This window comes from Tinamus guttatus, unplaced genomic scaffold (assembly GCF_059628265.1).
Source record: "Tinamus guttatus ecotype Peru unplaced genomic scaffold, ASM5962826v1 Tinamus_guttatus_pri_ptg000026l, whole genome shotgun sequence".
In the NCBI taxonomy this organism is placed as follows: Eukaryota; Metazoa; Chordata; class Aves; order Tinamiformes; family Tinamidae; genus Tinamus; species Tinamus guttatus.
Genome location: NW_028288560.1, coordinates 2,208,338 through 2,230,338, shown reverse-complemented (window position 1 = coordinate 2,230,338; position 22,001 = coordinate 2,208,338). Strand labels below are relative to the sequence as shown.

At 55.7% G+C, this 22,001-nt stretch overlaps 3 protein-coding genes across 3 annotated transcripts in view; 2 read left to right on the top strand and 1 right to left on the bottom strand.

Annotated features, from left to right (window-relative positions):
* Window positions 1-22,001, bottom strand: part of LOC148596214 (E3 ubiquitin-protein ligase PHF7-like) — a gene marked incomplete at its 5' end in the record, with an annotated part of 499,504 nt that overhangs the window by 475,484 nt on the left and 2,019 nt on the right. The window lies entirely within an intron of this gene.
* ALAS1 (5'-aminolevulinate synthase 1) lies at window positions 784-7,683 on the top strand. The gene is made up of 10 exons (XM_088527497.1): window positions 784-1,042; window positions 1,361-1,555; window positions 2,513-2,677; window positions 2,756-2,978; window positions 3,449-3,633; window positions 4,271-4,450; window positions 4,637-4,801; window positions 5,820-6,088; window positions 6,613-6,775; window positions 7,286-7,683. The coding sequence occupies exons 1-10, from the start codon at window positions 823-825 to the stop codon at window positions 7,444-7,446; spliced, it is 1,926 nt and encodes a 641-aa protein (XP_088383623.1). The 5' UTR covers window positions 784-822; the 3' UTR covers window positions 7,447-7,683.
* On the top strand, window positions 12,246-20,419 carry LOC104576513 (hyaluronidase Ccc Hy-4). The gene is made up of 6 exons (XM_088526646.1): window positions 12,246-12,262; window positions 15,244-15,301; window positions 15,452-15,597; window positions 18,648-19,635; window positions 19,812-19,901; window positions 20,021-20,419. Exons 1-6 carry the CDS (start codon window positions 12,246-12,248, stop codon window positions 20,417-20,419), a joined length of 1,698 nt encoding a protein of 565 aa, XP_088382772.1.

Sequence of the window (22,001 nt, the reverse complement as noted above, 5' to 3'; positions counted from 1 at the left end):
TCCGTGTGCCTCCAAACGGCAGGGCTCAGCAGCCCCAGCTCTGCACAGAGTAGATGTCACACCGGCCTGTGGAGACCAAGTGACCATGGGCAGACATGAACCCAGAGCGACCACCAGGGAACCCCACGGCCGCTCTGCCGTCTTTTACACTGCCTAAAACGCTGGTTCTTGCCAGGGTGTGGGGACAAGGGAGACTGCAGTCTGTGTGGAGGCCATTTGGGGTGAAATAATTGTTTTCACAGTGTTTTTACCTCTCCTGATTTCTTCCATGCTTCAGCGGTTCGTGCCAGCCTGGGAGCACTCTCACAACCGGCAACCGCTGAGGCAGTCAGGGTCAGGAGAGCTGCCGCCTGCCACCACAAAGCACGAAGCAAAGAGAAGAAAGGAAAAAGTATAAAATCCTTGCAAGCAGATACAGACAAACCCACCAGCCTCACTGAGGTGGACAGGCGGGGATGCTGAACAACCCGGCTGTGGGCTTGGGCTGCGTGTCAGGAGCCCCACGAGTAGCGCTGCGTGTTCTCCGGCTCTGTGCCAGGCGCCTTTTCCTCACGGAAAGGCGGATTCCGGCTCCCCCGGCTCGGATCCTTCTGGAAACGCAGCGCGGCCGCGGGGACGCGGCGACAGCCCCGCGCCGGCGGGGCGGGCCGGGGGGAGCGGCGGGGGCGGCGGCGCCGCAGCGCGCGTGCGCGGAGCCCGCCGCGGCTATAAAAGGAGCGGAGCCGCGCGGGGCCGCACTGTGTCGCCGGCGGCCGCTGACGCTACATCCGCGGGGAGGAGCGGAGCGGACAGGACCGGATCGGATCGAACCGGAGAGCTGCGATGGAGGCGGTGGTGCGGAGCTGCCCCTTCCTGGCCCGCGTGCCCCAGGCCTTCCTGCAGAAGGCCGGGCCCTCGCTGCTGCTCTACGCCCAGCACTGCCCGCGCATGATGGAGGCGGTGGCGGCGCCGCCCGCCCGCGCCCTCGCCACCTCGGCCGCCCGCCGCCAGCAGGCCGAGGAGACCCCCGCCGCCCGCCGCGGTGAGCCCCGGGGCGAGGGGGGCTGGGGGGGCGCGGGGACCGCGGCCTGGGGTGAGAGGTGGGAGAGCGCCATGGGGAAAGGGCTGGAAACGCCTCAGAACAGGGTGTCCCCCCCACCCCACCCCAGACACACGGGGTTGGAGCATTTCCCCTTCAAAGGACACGCAGATGTGCCAGAATCTTAAACCTGTGTCCCTGGGGGCTGGCATTTCAGACTGTGTGAGGCAGGTGCTCAGTGAAACAGCCCTGTTTCATGCCAGATCGCTCAGGAAAGAGACAGAAAAGCTTAAGCGACTCTATCAATGACAACCAACCTCTTCCCTCCACCTCTACCCCCAGAGGCCAAAACCACCAAAGATGCTGCGGAGCCCAAGACAAGCGGACCCCAGGCACCCGCCGCCACCGGCCCCCCGAGCTCCGCTACCAAGTGCCCCTTCCTGGCAGCGCAGATGAGTCACGGGAGCAGCAGCGTCTTCTGCAAGGCCAGCCTGGAGCTGCAGGAGGATGTGCAGGAGATGCAGGCCGAGAGGAAGGGTGAGTGTCCCCGTGCCTCGCCGGGGCCGCCCGGCTTCGCTCTAGCACGCGCCAAGTCTCAGCCATCACCGCTTGAATTACACGGGCAGGATTAGGGGAGGCTGCACGCTGTTACGGGAGGATATAGGTGTTAATGGCATACCAGTTATATTCTGCAATGATTGCCCCAGGTGGTTTTTGGTGTGGGAATAGCTCCATGGCTTTAAATATGTGAATCAAGCTGTAATGCGGGCACCCAGTGTAGGCATTTTGGCCATGAGGTAAGCTTTACCAAAGCACGAATATATCCAGAGGAGTAAGATCAGGACAGGTACCATAGAAGTAGCAGCACAAATCCAAGCTGGAAGGAGGGCAAGCAGCTTTTTTTTTAATGCAACAGAAGGATGCTGACCAGCTTGTAACCTCGGTGTAGACAGGCTGTCCTTCAAATAGGACAGGTGTCCTTTTCCACCTGATAGTTAGGTGGAAAAGCATTTTTCAGCCATATCAGTAAAACTTTGCTGCCTTTCTCAGAAAGGAAGTTTTTCTGAGCCACAGAGAAAAACAAAACAAAGTTTCCTGCCAGCTGACCAAACTGCTGGGGGAAAAGGAAAAAAAAAAAAAAAAAAAGGAAGCTCTAACCAAAACTCCTGCCTCCAGTCAGCTGTGTACCAGCTGTTCCAGATGGAAGCTGCAGCATTACAAAATAGATTTATTGGTCAGGATAATCCAGATAGTGTAAGAAATGAAATGTTGTATTGCCATTAGTTAGCAAGCTAGACTTTCCTTTTTGCCTCATACAGTGCAAAATGATAAGCAAAGAGATAGTTGATTCCAACAAGATCCTACACGGGTTCAATTGCATGCTCTTAAAGAACAGAGGGTTATAAAGTCACTTATAGTATTTGCTGTGCCAGACTCATAATTTACTTGTTAATTTTGTTTCAAACTGATCAAGCTCTCTGGAACCCTTTACAGTGTCTGCAGGTACAGAATTTGCCAAAACACCAACTAACTCTACTGTGAAGAACACCCAGGCTGAGGGAGAAGAGCAGAGTGGCTTGCTTAAGAAGTTTAAGGATATTATGCTAAAGCAAAGGCCAGAAAGTGTCTCTCATCTGCTTCAGGATAACTTGCCAAAATGTAAGATTAACTTGCAAAACCCCTGTAGCCTGTTTTGTTGTGATTAATTCCTGGGTACTTAAGTCTGTCTTATTTCAGCTGTGTCCACCTTCCAGTATGATCAGTTCTTTGAGAAGAAGATAGATGAAAAGAAGAAGGATCACACTTATCGAATATTCAAAACGGTGAACCGAAAGGCACAGATCTTCCCCATGGCAGATGACTACTCTGATTCTCTCATAACCAAAAAAGAGGTGTCCGTGTGGTGCAGCAATGACTACCTGGGGATGAGTCGTCACCCTCGTGTGTGTGGGGCTGTTATGTGAGTAGTGCTGTGGTCTTAAGAACGATTACAGTGACCTATAGAAGCTTTTGTAGACATCAATGGAAGTTTTTCTATATTGTATTTCATAAACTCGTTCTGGTATTGCTCTTTCATATATTTAAGTCCTAGAGCTTTTACTCTTGAGTCACAACAGGCAGCTTAATATTTTTGCTTCCTCCAGGGCCACAACATAACCTGTCAGTCCGTGACCCTTGAATTTCCTCGGAAGCCCCCAAATGTTACCAGAAACTGGTTTGGCTATTGCAGCTGTACTTGATATCTTATTCATGAGCTTATTGAATCCCAGAGTTGCACAAGCTGCTCAGAGACCTTAAAAGAAAGAGTTGCTCCTCACAGCCAGTTTTTTAAAAAACAGGTTTCTCCATGTAGAATGCTTTCAGCAATGATCCTATTTTGATCCTCATGTTGCTCAGTAACACTAATGCCTCTCTTTGGGCACTCTGCAGGGATACACTGAAACAACACGGTGCTGGAGCAGGAGGCACAAGAAATATTTCAGGAACGAGTAAATTTCATGTTGATTTGGAAAAAGAACTGGCTGATCTTCATGGAAAAGATGCAGCACTATTGTTCTCATCTTGCTTTGTAGCCAATGACTCCACCCTCTTCACTCTAGCTAAAATGCTGCCAGGTGAGATCTCAAACTGCATCCCATATTTACTACAAAGGCATAATCCTGTGCTCTAGTTAGGAACAGATTTCACCAATGACTACTCCAACTTGAGAATTCATTCTACTCTGCCAGTAAATATGTTGCCTGTTTGAATGCCACACAGAAATTCTGTTCAGCTCTGAGTCACAGTAGCAGCCTGATGAACCTGAGGTCCAGGGCCTAGGAGCTCAAAAATAGTTGGCTCCAGTTCTTCTGCTCTGACTTCCGAAACCAGCTAAAAATGAGGCACCATGGGTTTGGTTTCTTCTTATCTGTGGATAGGAACTTTTTTGGCCTTTATCTCCCCCCATCTGTAGCCCAGGACAGGTTCACTATCTTCAGAGTTTTTAAAAGAATTAGATAGAACATGAAGGACTTGTTAAAAACAAAACCCTTCTTCAGTATTTCCTTGAGGTCAAGTTTGTTTTAGTTAAAGTGCTAACATAAGCCTTAAATAACACTCTTGCTTAATAGCCTATAACTTGGAGTTTTGATCAAAAGCATTATTTTCTAGAACATGCTGCCTTTGCTGTTTGGACAGTTCCCATACCTAACATGATGCTGGGAATCATGTACTGCTTTCTGTACCTAAAGTGCAACTGGGTTGTTCCCCCAGGCTGTGAGATTTACTCCGATTCGGGAAACCATGCCTCCATGATCCAGGGGATTCGAAACAGCAGAGTGCCAAAGCACATATTTCGTCATAACGATGTCAACCATCTTCGAGAGTTACTGAAGAAGTCTGATCCGTCTACACCGAAAATTGTTGCTTTTGAAACTGTTCACTCAATGGATGGTAAGGCATCGTAAACCCATCTCCTCCTTGTAGTGCAGCTGATGCTCAGATCATCTGCATCTTAGATGTGAAAGTGTAAAACACTGCAAGGCTTGGCATGAAAACAGCCTTTCAAAATGCCTGGTGTTTGGGGTACTCCTGATGTTGCGCACAGGGCATCCTAATGGCCACTGCTTTGATTCCCAGGTGCTGTCTGTCCCCTGGAGGAGCTGTGTGACGTGGCCCATGAGCACGGGGCCATCACTTTTGTGGATGAAGTGCATGCCGTGGGGCTGTACGGAGCTCGAGGCGGTGGCATAGGGGACCGGGATGGAATCATGCACAAAATGGACATCATCTCTGGAACGCTTGGTATGCACGACCAGCAAAGCTTACCAGCAGCCAAACTGAGTGGGTTAAAATTAGTCTTTTCAAGTGAACTTGCTAGGGATTTGACGGGGGGGATTTTTCAAAGAGTTCAAAGGATTTAAGTATATGTCCCATAAGTTTTCAAAAGCATTTGTGTTAAGCTACTTACACTGCCAGGCAAACCAGTCAAGGTAGCATTTTTATTTAAACAAGCTAACAAAAATCCTCCAGCAGCATATTGTACTGTTCTAATCCAGGTGAGAAGGCTGGCACAGTAGTAATCTCTATTTAGTACTCAGTTCTTTTATGTGAAATTGGGTGTTTCTAACTTGAGAACCATGAGATGGGGAGTTAAAGAGATATGGCAAGAACTAAACTGTTACCAGAATGAAAGAAGTTTACTGCTGCCAACTGATACATTGTTTAGGTAACTTCCAAAACAAATAAAACTTACTACAGAAGTTCCTATCTTTTAAACTTGGTAAGATTTTTTGTTAGCTTAAAGAAAAGCTAAGAAATGGCTAGCTTTTTTTCTTAGCTTGGGTTTCTCCTCTGGTACCTGAACAGTCCCCTGCTTTTGGGGAAGGGGAGCTGGTGTCTACCATGTAATCAACAGTAACCTCTGTGCTTCTGAGGAACACAGGCTATTTCTAGCATGCCCAGGACAGATTACTTGAAATCTGCTGAGAGACTTAGTGTTGATCATTTGGGGTCACTACTGAAGTTGGTGTAGTTGATACTTCTGCTTATCAGATGTTCCCTGAGTCAGAACATGAATACTTGAAAGAGGGTTTTGAACTGTCCTCCTTTTGTAATCACTGGGTCTGTATTACCAGGACTGGTTTAAAAACAAAGCTGTAACATGTGCTGAGTTAATACAAGATTAGCAGTGGGAGGGCTGGAACAGCTGCCTGCCATGTACTTAATGTAGTCAAAACAATTTGCTCAAGTAAAAGTACAGCTACACTGGAACCATTCTAAAGGGTGGAAGGACTAAGCTTGGCTGCCCCTCTCTTTTCAGGAAAAGCCTTTGGCTGCGTAGGAGGGTACATCTCCAGCACGAGCTCCCTCATAGACACGGTGCGCTCCTACGCCGCCGGCTTCATTTTCACCACGTCGCTGCCGCCCATGCTGCTGGCCGGCGCGCTGGAGTCCGTCAGGACCCTCAAGAGCGCAGAGGGGCAAGTCCTGCGGCGCCAGCACCAGCGCAACGTGAAGCTCATGAGGCAAATGCTCATGGACGCGGGGCTGCCTGTGGTGCACTGCCCCAGCCACATCATTCCTATAAGGGTGAGTCCTCAGGAGAGCTCCAAGGGAAACGGGGTGCCTGTACTCCCGCGTAGAGTGGTGTTACTTTTCCAGGTTATTAGTAAAAATGTACAAAATTGAAATCTATGCAACTAATCAGCAGAGGTTTGTTAGCAGTCTGTGTTCCCTTCCTTGCCTAAATTCATTTCCTAGAATTTCCTATTCTTAAGTAGGAAATCAGTTAAATTAACCTCAGCCTCCTTTAAATGCTTTAAAGCAGAATGATACAAAAGTGTGAAACCTGCATTCTAACACTGTATAAGAAGGAAGAGATGGCCACACAAACTGCTGAAAAGTGCAGGTATAAGTAGCTGCCTGCTGAGGTTAGTGATGTGCCCCGGGCCTCAGACAGCACTGTGGTGACCATTTATCCTCTTTGCAGTATGATCTATTAACCAATGCAAGGAAAAGCAGTTTGATCCTTTTCAGGTAGCTAAGTTGGTTTAAGAGTTCTATTCACTTTGCTTGTTTTGGATAATCTCATAATTACCCACTTTGAATTTTAGGTTGCAGATGCTGCTAAAAACACAGAGATCTGCGACAAGCTGATGAGCCAGCACAGCATCTATGTCCAAGCAATCAACTACCCCACAGTTCCCCGAGGAGAAGAGCTGCTACGTATTGCCCCTACACCTCACCACACCCCTCAGATGATGAGTTATTTCCTTGGTGAGTGGATTCTTGCAACACTGAAGAAAATGTGGCACTGTGCAGTCTGTTCTCAAGATGAGACTAGGAAATATTCATCTGGACAGCACTAACTTAGGCAACATCTGAGTGCTGCAGCACTCTGATCCTGTGTTTAATTTTCTTTGAATGTGACTAGTGAGAGCTGGTGCATTGCAACCTAGAGTGCAGCACAAAGCCCAGGACAGTACATCATCTTCTCTTACATGGTTCAAACCAGTCTTTATATTTACTACCTGGTGTCTATAGAAACCTGCTCTCCTAAGCTGAGCCATTTCCTTCTCTTAAATATAGATATGTCTAGGGAGCCTCAGTGCTCTCTGACCCTGTGAGAAGACCCCATCACCTAACTCCAGATTAGGTCACAGTGAATTGCTAGTTTCTTTTTTCTTTTGCTAGGGAAAAGCTAGGCTATATACACTTTTTTCCATTTATCTAAAGTGATCTGGTGTCCTAAGCAAAGATTTGGTCTCCAATTTCTGTTCATAACAGAAAAACTCCTGGCTACATGGAAGGATGTTGGTCTGGAGCTGAAACCCCACTCTTCAGCTGAATGCAACTTCTGTAGAAGACCCCTGCACTTCGAAGTGATGAGCGAACGGGAAAGGTCCTACTTCAGTGGCATGAGCAGACTAGTGTCTGTCAGTGCTTGAAAGCAATGGTGTTGATCTTATTCTTGTCTAGATCTAGTACCCAGTCAGTAGCATTTTTAAATTCTTAATAAGCATTTTAATCATAGTTGAAGCACTAAGCTCTGAGAATAAATTTCTGGAGCCATTACACCCACTTGTATTCTCATGCTTACTTCTCCATTTAACCTCCATAAGCAGCGCTTGTTGTCCATGGTTGGAAAAGGACCTACTGGAATAAAAAGTGGTCTGCAACTTAAAGCCTTTCAGTTGCTGTGCTGCCTTTTCAATGGGTGTAAGCCAGAACAGTACTGCAGGGGCTGGGTTTATCTGTAGGAACAGGGGAAGCTGATTTTTTCCAAGCAATTTGAATTTCTACCTGAAGGCTTTTGAAAACCTGCAGCTATGATACAGCATGCACACAAAAACATAAGCTATTCTCACAGATGCTTATGCTATAGATGAGGAGTCTTTACTGGAGGTGGGGAGGACATTTAGACTGGATTTTTCTAGGTGCTGACCCATCTACCACACACTTTCTCAGCTAGCTGCAAGACCTTCTCCTTCAGCCTGGTGTACAGCACACAGTTTCATACCCAGGTTCTTTCCAAGGGGAAAAAAGTGCAGAAGAAAGTGCTAAGAGGATTTCTGACTGTTTGGGACATGATTAGAAAACAGTAGCTTTCTGTCTGGGAGAAGATGGCTCCTTTTCTACTCTACAGGTGACAGTAAATGCAAGTTGCCTCTGGCTGAGGCAGCTAAGGCTAGAAGAGGCAGGGACAGAGCCTGTGTGTGCTGATCTCCAGTGCCCTCAGAGATGGACTTCAGTGGAAAAACTAATTCCTGTCTTTGGCAGAAATCAGGGGAATCATTTTGCATATTATATATAGTATCTCCAGAAGTCAATATTGGCATGAAGTCTAGGAATAGAGCAAAATGTTTCCTTCATGCAAAGACATGCCCAATATATGCCAAAATGGAGAAGTCAGCAGTAATTTAAGCCTTGTACTGAAGCACACTGCTCTTCTTCCCAAAAGTCCTATCAAAACATTCCCATTTTCAAGGTAAATAGTCAGTATAGCCCCTTGCCAGCCAGTGAAGTGATTGCTTGCAATGGTGGTTGTGTGTCACATGCCTGTTCTGCAAAAGGGTAAAGGCTGCAACCAGCCCTCAGGATTAATGAAGTACTTCAATTGTTGCACAAGGCAGTTTAGCAAATAGCATGGGCAAATCCACCACCACATAATGGTGTGTGCAATAGCTGCTTTGCTTTTCTAAACCAATTAGCTTCTTCTCGCTGTTACATTATCCTGATCTGAAGCAAATTCCAGTGCTATTCAAGGAAAAACACAGTGCAAAGCCCTGCTTTCCCTGCCTTGCACACAGTTTGTGTCCTAGCATTGGCGAATGTGCATCTCCATTACAGGGCAGATCACATTACCAACTTGAGACATCAAATAAAAACCACAGATCCTGCAACCACCTCTCCTACAGCAAAGTTGTCCTCACAACATGAAACAAAATTATGACCCTAAATGCCATTTTGAGGAGCTGGTGTGAGCAATCCATTGTGTAAAGGGACACACAGCCCTAGTTTCTGACACACCACAAGGTCGCTTGCCCAGAGAGGTTGTGGAGTCTCCTTCTCTGGAGATCTTCCAAACCCGCTTGGACGCAGTCCTGTGCTATGTGCTCTAGGTGACCCTGCATGTGCAGGGGGGTTGGACTAGATCTCTAGAGGTGCCTTCCAACCTTCAGCATTCTATGATTCTATGATTTCTGGTTTCTCTGCTGCTGACATGCATAATTAACCCAAAAGACCTGGCATTAATAAGCTGAAATTTTGGCTCTTTTTCGTAGAAATTACTTTTGCCTCCTTTGTACAGCAGAGGAGAGGAAAAGACTCAAAAAAGGCAAATTATCAGAAGTCTTCAACACAAAATTCCAAGTTAGTGGTGGAAGGGAAGCAACAGCCAAGGTTATCAGCTTTTAAGATGCAGGCAGCACAACTAGGTTCAGCACACAGCAGTTCACACTTCTCCCATTACATTACACAGGACAAGTTACATTAGATTCTAATACCAGTAAAGGTGTGAGAAGAGAGCCCATGTGCAGCACAAGGTTGGCAGCAAAGTTTATCGCTTAAGTCCAAAGAACAACAAATCCAAACAAAGGATCATTTTTCCACATTGAAAAGGACATAGAATGAAGAAACAAATATATTGTTTCCCACCAAGCAAAACTTGAATGACAGATTGCATAACTTATGGCTACATAAGCATCATGTACAACACATTTCTGGAAAATAATGAAGGAAGTAACCAGGAGAAGATGTTCAAACTCCCCCCAAAATGGTTCATAGCACCATCAGAACAAGCAAGAGCACAGCTGTAAAGTCACTGTGAGGATTTGTCTGGAACCACTGAGATAACTAAATGGATGTGTTTTGAGTTACACAACCCAGATCTCACACCCATCTCAACTTCCCAACAGGGAGATGCCAAGCAGCACAAGAGGGCATAAGCCCACGTAAAAAACACCCCAAAACTCCTCCAGTTACCAGAACAAGGAACACACCTCATGCTAACAGCAGGGAATGCAAAAGTTCACTCTCACTTCACCTGCCCTGGCTGGCCAAAGGAAAGAGCTCCTGCGCTTAGCCTGGCGAAGCTGCTGGTGTCCAAGCTTTGGGGACCTATGTTTCCTGCCAGACCTCTAGCTGGCTGGCATCAGTGACTGAAAACAGCCACTGGGGTCAGATTTGAAGAAGGAAGCCAGTATTACAAGCTTACAAACCTCATTTATTTGGGAAATGGCTAAAAATATCCCGTCAAAGCCACGTGAAATGAGAACCCACAGCACCTCCTGAGCTCACAGATGGCCTTTCCTCCTGCAGTGAACCAGGATCTGCAGGGAAGGTGCCCTGAAGCCCCACAGCAGAGAAGGGAACCCAACAGGCCCCAGCAAGCAGAGAGCCCCAGGACAAGGGGGACACAAGCACTTGCTCCATAGACTTCCAGCTTGGGAACCTATTCACGCAGATCCTAATCACATCCCAGAGGGACAGGCCAAGCGCTTGGGCACAACCAGAGGTGACAGGGAGGGAAAAACATCCCTGTTCAGAGCTTCACCACAGACCTCGCTCCGGGGAGGAAGAGGAGCAGCCTGCACTCTGCAGCATCGGGTCACTGCATCCAGGCAGCTGCCCTGCTCCAGCAATTGCTCTCAGTCCTGGCAAAGCCCAAACGGGGAGATTCCCACCAACTGCTGCGCTCCTACCTCTCTGGAAGCCGGGCACAGCCAACCTGCCTCTGCTCTGTCCCCTCCAGAAGGCAACCCAGGAGCAGCTGAGCCTCCTTTTGTGCTAAAGCTCTACTGCAGGAGAGGACTCTCATTTACAGGCACGGAAGCACCTGCCCCCCCTCCCACCAGCCCGGGGAGCCTGATGGGGAATTGGAACCAGCTGCTGCTGCTTCCCAATGAGCCCCCTGCCCAGCCGAGCCCCCTGCTCTCCCATAGGGGCTCCAGGCAAAGCCGCCCCAAGCCCTGTGGTGTGGGGTGCTCCGCTAAGTGAGGCTGCACGGGTGTTATCCCTGTGCGCAGCCACACGGCTTGTGATCCCTCTGTACCCCCTGCTCCCAGCCCAATGGAGCGCCCCATGCAGTCAGGATCACCCTGATCCTGGTGCCCACGGTGCCGCTGCTGCGTTCGCAGCCCCCTGCTCTGGCTGAGGGCTGGCAGCACTGCAAGGAGGGAGGTGACGGCTGCGGAGCTCATAAACAGCCCCGCTGCGGCTCGTCGTGCAAAGAGGTGCCACAAACGTCCCCGTGCGAGGGGAGCGGACACGCTCCCAGCTCCCGGCGCCACTGCCTGTGAACCCCAGCCCGCAAGCAGAGCAGGAGGCCCTGCTCTCCGCTCTGCACATCCTCCCGCGGAGGCTGCGGGCGGCTCGCAGCGAGCACCCTCCTGCTGAGTGCTCTTCCCAGCAGGTGGCACGGCTCCATTGGGAACCACGGCCTCGTTCGGCCCGCAGCTCTGTCCCCAAACACACCCGGTCCAGCCCGCTCCAAGCTCTCCGGCAGCACGTGCAGCCAACAATGCAGGAAAAGCCACTCCTGGGCAAGATCCACCATAAAAAAGTGCGGATCCTTGTGCATGGGCTGGGAAGGAGAGGGATAGAAAGCCAGTCCGTAATTCTGCCAGCCCTTCTGCCTTTCAGCTCGCGATGTGACGGGATGGAAGGATCCAGGACCCTGATTCTCCAAAGCTTGTGCTTAGTGTAGCAAAATTAGTCACTTCTTCCCTGGGTCTTGAGCCTATTTTGCTCTAATCAGACAGGGGGGAGTGAAAACACAGTGTCCCTGCAGTCCGTGGGGCCCAGGGGCACCAAGGGCGGGCAGGGCACTGGGCTGCCACCACCAGCATGCCTGGAAACCTGGAGAAGTCTGTGTGGGCAGTGCTTGACCTGGACGCGGAGCCTGCGGCGCCTTGCCCCTCTGCCTCGGGTGGGCTTTATGCAGGGACAGAGGCCCTGGCAGGGAAGCTGCTCTTGCTCCGGCGACACGCGAATCGGGGATGCGGATGGCGTGTGGCGTGGGGAACGCGCAGGGGCTGGGGACGAGCCCTCGCTGCCCTCCCCCGTCAGAGCCTCCTCCGCAGACGGGACCCCCGCGCCGCCCCCGAAAGAGCCCCGCGGCTCGGGGCGCTGCGGCGCGGCCGGGGGAGGCGCGGGGCCGCGCGGGGAGGTGGGGCCGGGCCGGGCCGGGCCGGGCCGGGCCGGGCGGGCGGGCAGGTGAGCGCAGCCCGCGGTGCCGGAGCCGGCCATGGAGCCGCAGCGCAGGTAGCGAGCGCGTCCCCCCGGCCCGCAGCGCCCGCTGCGGCCGGGGCGGCACCGGGGCCCGCGGGGCTGCCGGCGGGCGGGGGGCCCGTCCGTGCTCCGCGCTGTTCGGGGGGGCGGGCGGCGGGACAGACCCCCGGCCGCCCCCCTCCCGCCTGCAAGTGGCGGGGGGAGACGCTTGGGCGGGAGGGGACCGCGGGGGAGCCCGTGCCGGGATCCCGGGTGGCTCCTGGCGGGACCGAGCGAGTGCCAGAGCCGGGCAGCGCTGCTCGCGCGGCGCCGGACAGAGCCAGGCGAGCGGGGCCGGCGGCGGCAGCGCAGCGGGGCGCCCACCCGCGAGCGAGCAGCGACAGCCGGCACGGGCACGACGAGGCTGGTGAGTGACGCAGAGCAGGGCTTGGCGAGGACTCGCCCAGGAGGGCACTCGGGTGCTCGCCGGGCTGCGCCCGCGGGCAAGGTCCGGGCAAGGTGCGCGCTGCCCCGGCTGCCAGCACCTCCCTCTGCTGCCTCCACCAGCCAGGTGCCAGGCAGCTCTTCACATTCAGCCTTCCTCTCACAAAAATCAACTGAATGCCGTGACTTGGGACTTTGCCCTTTGTGTTCTCGGGGAAACAGGAGTCTAAGCAACTTCTTCGAGATTTCTTCCTTTGTGCTGTTCCTCTGATGCATCCCGTGGAGAAGAGCATCCTCTTCCCACCTCTCTTCCTGCAGCTCCTTCACCAGCCTTCATCCCTGCTGTGTTTTGCAGGCCACGACCTTTTGCCTATGGGCAGAGCCGTGTGCCACACGCTGGCACGTGCGAGGGGACTGGGGCTCCGTGGGTCTGCACTGCCGGCTGGGCCCGTCTCCCATGCAGGCAAAATCCTTCCTGAGTGGGCCACAGTAACCAACATCTGGGCTCGTTCTGGGGTCACAGCCCTGCTCCTGCCTGAAACGGCCCAAGAACTGCATGCCTGACAGAGCTCCCCAGGTTTCCCCGGCACTGATTGATCCCCAGAGCTTTTGGTATGCAACAGGAGACCATTTTTAGCTCAAAGTTTATTCTAAAAAGAGGGGGAAAGATAAAGTACTGCTGCATGCATGAATCCTCAAATAAATCAGGACTAATAGCAAAGGAAACTCAGAGGCGGCAGTGATGAATTTTACATTAAACTGTTGGCATCGCTACCACACATGAAAGCAATTCCCGCTGAATTGCTGGATCGTGTGCCACACTGCTGAATTTTGAATGAGACGGCAGCAGGTGAGGGGACGTGGAAGGTGCAGGGGACACCAGTGTAGCACAAGGGGGTAGACGCTCAGTGAGGAGGAAGAGCCATGAGCTTCCCAACAACCACCTCCCTGGTGCCTGTTGGGACCATCACAGCCTTTTTGGGGCAGAGTCGGGGAAAGGTGGAATAGCTCTCACATCCTTAAATTGCTAAAGACAGCAGGCACTGAATGAGATCAGGGCTGACGTGAGGCAGTGTCTGCACCAGACAAAGTGGCTGCGCAGGGCAACATGGTGACAAGGGCTCTGGCCAACGTGAGCCCTGGCGAGAGGGGCCGGAGGGCTCAGAGAGCACCCGCGGCAGCCGCTCTGTTGGCAGTGCCCAGGAGGGTGGACATGGCCACGTGCAGGGAGACGGTCAGGTGTGGCAGCTGGAATTGTTACATGTAGAGCTGGGGTCAGCTTTTGAACCTGGCTTCCAAAGAGAACCCAATGTGTGCAGCTGTTCTGTCTGTTATTTATTCCACTTCTCCCCCTACAATATTTTAGCACCCATTTTAAACCAAATTTGACAGAGGGGAGTCTCAAAGACTTCTAAATGCCTACAAGCCCTGTAAAAACAGGCAAGCAGCTGGGTGGAGGAGGAAGTGTCCACTAGTGCTATGCAGAGGGACTTGCAGTAGTCTGTGCTTAAGCCGTGTTAGTCACCAGAGTCCACATCTAGCCTGTAGCCCCACGTGTCCCAGGCGCTAAAGGTTAATTCCTGGTGGCCACAAGCATCAGCCCCACTGGGAGCCGAATGGTGCTTGCGGCTCTCTTGGAGTGACTTGCTGCATCTTGCTTGTGGAAACCACCTCCAGCTTCTCCTCACCTTTGAGGACAGTGAATGTGTTCATCAACCTACAAGCCTTCGGGACAAGCAGAAGCCTTCCTCCTTGCGTGAGAGGAGAGGAGTTCCCAGCCTCTGCCTTCTTCAGGGCTATCACCTACTGCCCCATGGAGCAAAGCTCCTGTGTGCATCTCCTCTGCTGCTGGGGACCAGGGCTCCGAGCACACCCTACCATCACCTCTCCTTCATCCTCCAAGATGCCACACAGCTTGCTGTCTTCTTCTTGTGCCTCCTTTACCCAGGGAAAGCTCATCAGCAACACCACCCCTCCTGCACAGAGGGTGACCATCCACCGCAGCCTTGCAGGGAGGCCCCAGGCACTCCCTGCGCTCCAAGATTTGCAGAGCTGCCCCCTCCATCAGATGGTCTGTCTGTGTGGAAGCCTCCAGCACAGTGGGGACAGCAACCCCAACAGCTCCCACAGAGTGTGCCCTGCAGCACGGCATAACTGCATCTGAGTAAGGTTTTATACAACCTCCCTGTAGCATGTGCAAACAGGGTGTTCCCACCATAACCAGGGTCAGCTGGAACTCCAGCTCCCTGCAGTCCGGCAATGCACGGAGCTCGTCAGCAGCAGCTACACCTCACTTGGGCTTCCCAGGAGAGGCTGTGGCCGTCCTTGCCTCGCGCTCCTTACCTGTCACCACCAAGCACCTACTGGTCCCTCAGAGGGTCCCCAGAAATCCCTGACACTGCTGTGCCGTGGGTGCCTCTCAGCAGCACAGCTCCTGAGCAGCCCCAGACCCTTTCCCGAGTGCAGGAAGGAGGTGGGCAGGATCAGCACCAGCAGTGGGGTGCCGGGAAAGGGACACATTCTCCGGGTCGGGAAGCCCATCCTGTGTCAGGAAGCTGGTCCCCCTTTGCAAACCCTGTCTCGTCCAACAGCAACAGCAGCGTCGACCTGGCCAGAAGAGCCAGGCTGCTGGTGCTGGTGCTGCGGAGTGTGATGGACCCACTGGTGGCCCCAGATGCTGCCGTCACCAGCCTCGGAGCACTCAGCCACGATGCTTTGGGACCGTGGAGCGTTTTGCTGCCCTGGTCCATTGCTTGCTGACCGGAGGGCCGTGACCGCCGGCCGCTCCTGCTTCCTCAGGCCATGCAGGATGTGCGCGTGCCATGGGCGCTGGGGGATCCAGGGCCAAGCGCCAGTGACGGCGGTGGCAGCGGGGGGCTGGCGAGCCGGACTCGCAGCGCCGCCGTGGGTCGTACCACTGCGGAGGCGGGGGTGGGCGGCCACAGGTAGCCCCTCGCCGCCGCTCCGCAATGGTCTAAGCAGCGCTGAACAGTTCCTGGAAAACTCGCCCAGGGAGGCAGCGGGTGCCCGCAGCGCCGGCAGCAGGAGGTGCGAGGCCCGGCGGGCAGCACCTCCCGGCGGGAGCCTGGCCCCACGTGCACTGCCTGCACCCCAGCTCTGCCACCCAGGCAGCCGTGTGTCTGGGGAGCTGCCAGGACGAAAAAGGGGGAAAAAGGGACAAGCTGGCTGCCATGGCTGCAACACCCTGCTGGTAGGTGACCCCGGGATCTCTTCCCTCCCTGCTGAGCTTTGGTCCCGCTGCTGGGTGCCCCGTGGGGCGGGGGAGTGGGGCTGCTGGGGACGCCCTCAGGACACCTGCGGGAGAGGTGGGAGAGGCAAGTGCCTCCGCCGGGCACCTGACAACTTCATGGTGGGCAGTGCCAGCGGCTTTTGGGGACAGCCAGTGCCGCACACAGAGCTGTGGCCAGTGGGGAGAGAGGTGCCGCCCACCACGCTCTCCTCCTGCATGGAGTTCCACGCAGGGAGAGGTGGGGAGGAGGAGACCAAGGCAGCACCCCCACGCAGCCGGACCCCACGTTGGAGCTGGCGGGGGCTCCCGGAGGGCAGCAATCGACCAGCTGGGCAGTCGGGAGGTGCCTTTTTCTCTCACCCATCGCTGGCGTAGGGAACACACAATGCCTCCCACGGGTGCTCCAGCCCTCTGCCTGGCTCCTTTCCCCCCGGGCCGTGCAGCAAGCCAGGGGCCCAGCATGAACTGTGAGGATGCTGTGCCAGGCACTGGCTGCTTCTCTCCATGCCCGCCCCTCTCTGAGCGAGCGTGGGCTCTCAGAAGTTGCTCTGTAGAGAAAACTTGCCGCCAATCTGCCCTCTTTCGTTTTTGTTTCTGACCCGGGAGCACCTCGCGCAGCGCTCCCAGCCTCACACCCGTGTGCTCTCCCCGAGCCCATTTCCAGGGAGCTCAGTGTCTGGCTGCAGGTTTCCAGTGACCCTGCTGCTCCTCCTGACCGCGGCGTGGCTGGCGTCTGCGCACCCGCGTGTGCACGCAGCAGGCAAGCTGGGGGCTCTGTGGCCTTGTATTTCTGGTTTTTCTTTTCTTTTTCTTTTTCTACAAATAATCTCACTGGGAAACCGCCCTGGGCAGTTTCTGGCTTTGAGTTTCCTTTCTTGGGGAGAGGTTGGTGGACTGTGGGAGGCCCCAGAGAAGATGCTGTGATCTGAGATGAAATAAGAGAGATGTCTACAGAGATGAAATATTTTCTCGCTTCCTTTATGCCTCGCTCAGACAAAAGACACCTCAAAACAGCACGAAACCTGCCCGCCCGGGCCAGCACGTGCTGCAAAGTGCCTGGGCACAGTTCAGCTTGGCTCTCGCCTGCAGGAAGATGCTCTGCAGAAGCGGGCGGGCTGGGGTTGCAGGAAAGGCATGGGGTGATTCAGGACGATGACAGCGCTGCTGTATCGCGCAGCTGCCCCTGTGCAGATGGCCCTGCTTGGCCGCTCCTGCCCCCAGCCCCCGCGGCTGCTTCGTAGGGCGGAGGTGCAGACACCTGGGTGGACCTGGGTTTTTCTCCAGGGAAGCCTGTTCCTGCCTCCCAGTGGGAGAGGGGAAGGAGAAGAGCTGGGGAGATCTGAATCCTGAACAAGGGAAAATGTAAAATGGGGGAAGCGGAAGATCTGACTTTTGAAAGCACAGAGGGTGAGAAGGGCAATCTACATGAAGGGGGAGGCATCAGCAACCTGAGCAGCAGGAATGAGGCGCTCTGGAGTACAAACCTCTGGCAGAGGCAGACCCTTCTCAAGCCGAGGGCTCTGGCATGCCATGCTGCTGGCCAGGAGGTGGGCACATATGCCCCAGGGGTGCCCCATGACAGGCATCCCCATCCCTGTCCATCCAGGAATCACTGCAGGCTTCCTATGGCCAGTGAGCAAACGCACGGGTGTGGAGCTTTGTGCAGGAGCGCAGGTCTGGCCTGCGGGTAACCGAGCCGACACCACATACCTGCTTCTCCTGGCAGCAGTGAGCAGCTCAGATCCTAGCAATTGCATTACAGGGCATGCGTTAGCTGGCAGATCGTCTGAGCCGGCTCCATGGGGAGGCGAGAAGCCGTGAGCAGCAGGGCTCCCCAGGGCCCGGTGCTGAGAAGAGCCCTGGCAGGAACAGGCTGTGGACAGCGGGGAGCAGCCAGAGGCTGGCCCGGACGCCGCATGGGGCCGCAGTGTGGCCGGGTGGCTGCCACGGCTCCTGAGGGATTTGCTGGTGGGCATCCAGGAGCTGCTGTGTGCAGTGCCCAGGGCAGCGCTGCTTTGCAGCCTGGCACAGCCGCTCCGACCAGTAAACCCGGCAAACAGCATCTCCTTGGGCGTCTTGAAGCGGCCCCTTTCAGCTGAGTTTAGCAGTGGAGGACACAAGACTCTCAGATCAAGGGATGCAGTAGAAGCCCCTGCTGTGGGAAGCACTGGGCGGGCACAGGCCCAAACAGCTGAGCCAATGGCCACCCCTTCCCCTGGTGCCTACGTGCCCTGGGGCAGCCCCCAGCCCCTACAGGGTCAAGACCAGCCCTGCTGTACCAGGACGGCAGTGCTGAAAAGGGGCAAGGGGGGAGAAGCCTCAGTGACAGCAAGTGCTCAGGGCGGTGACAGCAGCCAGCGGTGCCCCCGGGGAGGCAGCCAAGGCCGCCCGGCGCGTCGGCAGCTGCTGCGTGATGAAGAGCTCCGGCGCCCGGCGACCCTGGAGGGGAGCAGCCGCTGCCGCACACGACACAAATTGAATTACTCTGCAAATGAGCTCACTTAGGAGGGCAGCCTGGGGAGCGGGGGCAATCTGCAGCCACACAGCCCCCGGGGGAGCCGGCGTCTCACGTCCCAGCTGCCGCTCGCAGACAGTCTGGGAAGGCTGGGGTAGGAGGGCTGCAGCCGGCGCCGGAGAAGAGATGGGGATGCTGGAAGGAGCAGAGCCCTGGCTGTCCCCCAGGGGTAGCCAGGGCCAAGCCTGCCCCCAGCTGCTCACTCACCTTCTCTGCCCTCCTCCTTGCAGCGGTGCCCAGCGAACGCTGTGGTGCCCCTGCTCAGCCCGGTGCCCAGCCTCGCCAGCACCAGGACTGCGCCACCACCTCCTGCTGCTGCTCCTGCTGCCGTCCCTGTGGCCACCCACCGCTGCGCTGAAGCCCGCACTGCCTCCCATCGTCCCGGACCGGCCCTTCCTGGTGGCCTGGAACGCCCCCAGTACACGGTGCCTGAGCGCCTACCACGTACCCCTTGACTTGGACGCCTTTGGCATTCTGGTGAACCGCCGGGAGGCCTTCACTGGGGGCAACATCACCATCTTCTACTACGACCAGCTGGGGCTCTACCCCTACTACCAGAACAGCTCTGTGCCCCCCACTGCTGTCAACGGGGGCTGTCCCCAGAATGCCAGCCTGCAGGACCACCTGGGCAAGATGGTGAAGGACATCCTGCGGACCATGCCCTCCGAGAGCTTCGCTGGGCTGGCTGTCATCGACTGGGAGAACTGGAGGCCTCTGTGGATCCGCAACTGGGACAAGAAGAACATCTACCGCAGCATGTCAGCCCAGCTGGTGAGACGGGGCAATCCCGGCTGGAGCGACGAGCAGGTGGACCTGCGGGCCAAGTGGGAGTTTGAGAAGGCTGCTGTCAACTTCATGTCAGAGACGCTCAAGCTGGCACGGGCGCTGCGGCCCCGCGGTTGGTGGGGCTACTACCTCTTCCCCGACTGCTACAACTACCACTACTGGGATGACTTCGGGGGCTACACGGGCCACTGCCCACCCTTGGAGGTGCAGCGCAACGACAAGCTGCTGTGGTTGTGGGAGCAGAGCAGAGCCCTCTATCCCTCCATCTACATGGAGGAGGTGTTGCGCGACTCGCCACAGGGCAGGCGCTTCGTGGGCGCCAAGCTGCGTGAGGCGCTGCGCGTGGCCGAGCTGCCCTCTGCCCCGCACTCACTGCCCGTCTTCGCCTACGCACGGCCCTTTTACACCTACACGCTGAAGGAGCTGAGCCAGGTGGGCACCCGCGCGGTCCTGCCCTCACGTGGTGGCGCAGAGGAGGCGGGAGGGAAACGGGAGACCTCGTTGTTGCCGTCATTGCATGTCTCCATTCTCGTGTGGAGGCAGGGAGGATGAGGGCGGGCACACAGGGGAGGCGCCTGCCTCAGCCCATGCCACCCGCTCTCCCGCAGGCGGACCTGGTGCACACCATCGGGCAGGCGGCTGCCGCGGGCGCACACGGCGTTGTCCTCTGGGGAGATGTGGAGTACTCACGCAACCGGGTAAGGTGGCTGCGGGCATGCTCCTCAGAGGTGGCTTCAGTCCACTTGGCCCCTGGCACTGGGGAGCTGGCGGAGGCGTGGGCGGCCACGCTCATGCCATCACTCTCTCCTCCTGCCAGAGCAACTGCCAGAAGATCCGCAACTACCTGCTGGGCGCCCTGGGTCCTTACATCGTCAACGTGACGCTGGCAGCCCAGCTGTGCAGCCGCCAGCTGTGCCACGGCCACGGGCGCTGCCTGCGCCGGCGCCCCGACTCTGACACCTACCTGCACCTGGACGCTGGCACCTTCCGCATCCGCGTGACGGCCGAGGGTGGGCGGGCGCGCGTGGCGGTGCGCGGGGCGCCTGCCCGCTGGCACACGCAGCGCATGGCGCGTGACTTCGCCTGCCACTGCTATCAAGGCTGGCGGGGCGAGCGCTGCGTGGCTGCCAGCTCGGAGGGCCCCCGCGCCGTCAGGGACACCAGGACTGCCGCTGCCACCATCCTGCTGGCCTGGGTGCTGTACTCGGTCCCCTGAGCAGGAGCAGGGCAAGTGCCATGGGGCTAATTTAAGGACACCTCGCTCCCTCTGGAGGGGTTGGCACCAGCGCAGGAGCAGCTTTAACCTTATTTATGGTGCAAATTCTGACCTCGAAGAACTGTTTGTATCTCTCCCACCCTATTCCCCTTTTTACCACCACCTGGCCAGCTTGCAGCCATTGCCGGTGCCAATGTCTGCTCCACTTCAGGACATGTTTGGAAGGTTCTTGCTCTTAATGTGCAAAGGGACTTTTCTGACAGTGCTGTGGTGCTGCTGGGCGCCTTTCCCCACGCACGGTGCTACCCTGCAGCTGGTGCAGGTGTGCGTGGCCGCGGGCCTGCTGGCGTGCAGCAGCACGCTCCTGCCTCCCCAGCAAGGGGAAACACGCAGGGGTTGCTCTTTTTTTTTTTTTTGTATTAAACTATTTTTTGCCCTGTGCATGGAGGAGTTGTGTCTTGCAGCCTCCTGCTCCCACTGCAAGGAGAGCAGCGCTGCACCCCGGGCCTGTCCGAGGGTGCTGGACGAGACTCCTCCAGGAATGGGCAAAGTGCACGGTGTGGACAGCAGCTCCTGCCTGCCCAAAGCCTCCTCGAGCCTTCTGGAGTCCTCTGCTCCAGGCCGGCGGAGAGGTGCCGGTGCACTCCCTGCCCCCCACAGCAGCACTGGGATAGGAGCAGCCTCCTGCCGGGGAGGCCCAGTGCATGGGAGCAACTGCCTTTCAGGAACATTCCTGGTGGGAATTGAGGGCTTTGCCTCACTCCCTTGTTTGTAACCACAGCCTGGGCATGGGTGTGAGCCATCCTGCCCGTCCTGGTCCTGACTCTGCCTTCCATCAGCAACTGCTTCTCCAGGGGCTGCTGCTGAGGCCAGGCTCGCAGCAGGTGTGTCGCAGGCGATCCCTATCCCTTGCTGAGCTGCAGCAGCTCCCCATGCAGACCTGTGGCAACGGGTCCAGACATCCAGATTTGGGGTAATTTGCTGATGTCTCTTGCCAGTCCGAGCTGAGGGAGAGTGAGGGAGCTGACTAGAGCCGCAGTCCACCAAGGGGCTGCATGTGCCTTGCTGCCACCTCCTCTCCAGGTTTGGCAGGACATGCAGAGGGAAGAGGGATGTGTGGGCTCCAGCCACATCCGGGAAGCTGGACAGGCAGCGCTCGGGGGCGACGTGGATGCCTCAGTGTCTGTCTCGCAGGTTGGGACACGCTTCCCCTCTGTCTGTCAGGACTCGCCTTGCCAGGCGCAGGCTCCCAGGAAGCTGCAGAAAGGTTAAGCATCGTGCTCTGACATGTTCAGTGCAGCCCCCAGGCACCACGTGTGCTCCTGCCCCCATCCAGCCCCCTGCATGCAGGGCCCGGATGCCATCGCCATGTTGAGGAGTCCCCACGACAGCCCGTCTCCCACCCCTGCCTTGCCCACCAGCCCACAGGCAGCTTGGTGCAGCCACCTGGTTTTAACCCTGTGCCGTGGTGGTGGGCAGCCCTGGCTCCCAGGCATCCTGCACGCATCCCCCTCGATCCCAGGGAAAGCTCCCTGGGGCTGGGAAAGGTGTCTGCTCTTGCCTGCATTCCTTACAGGATGCC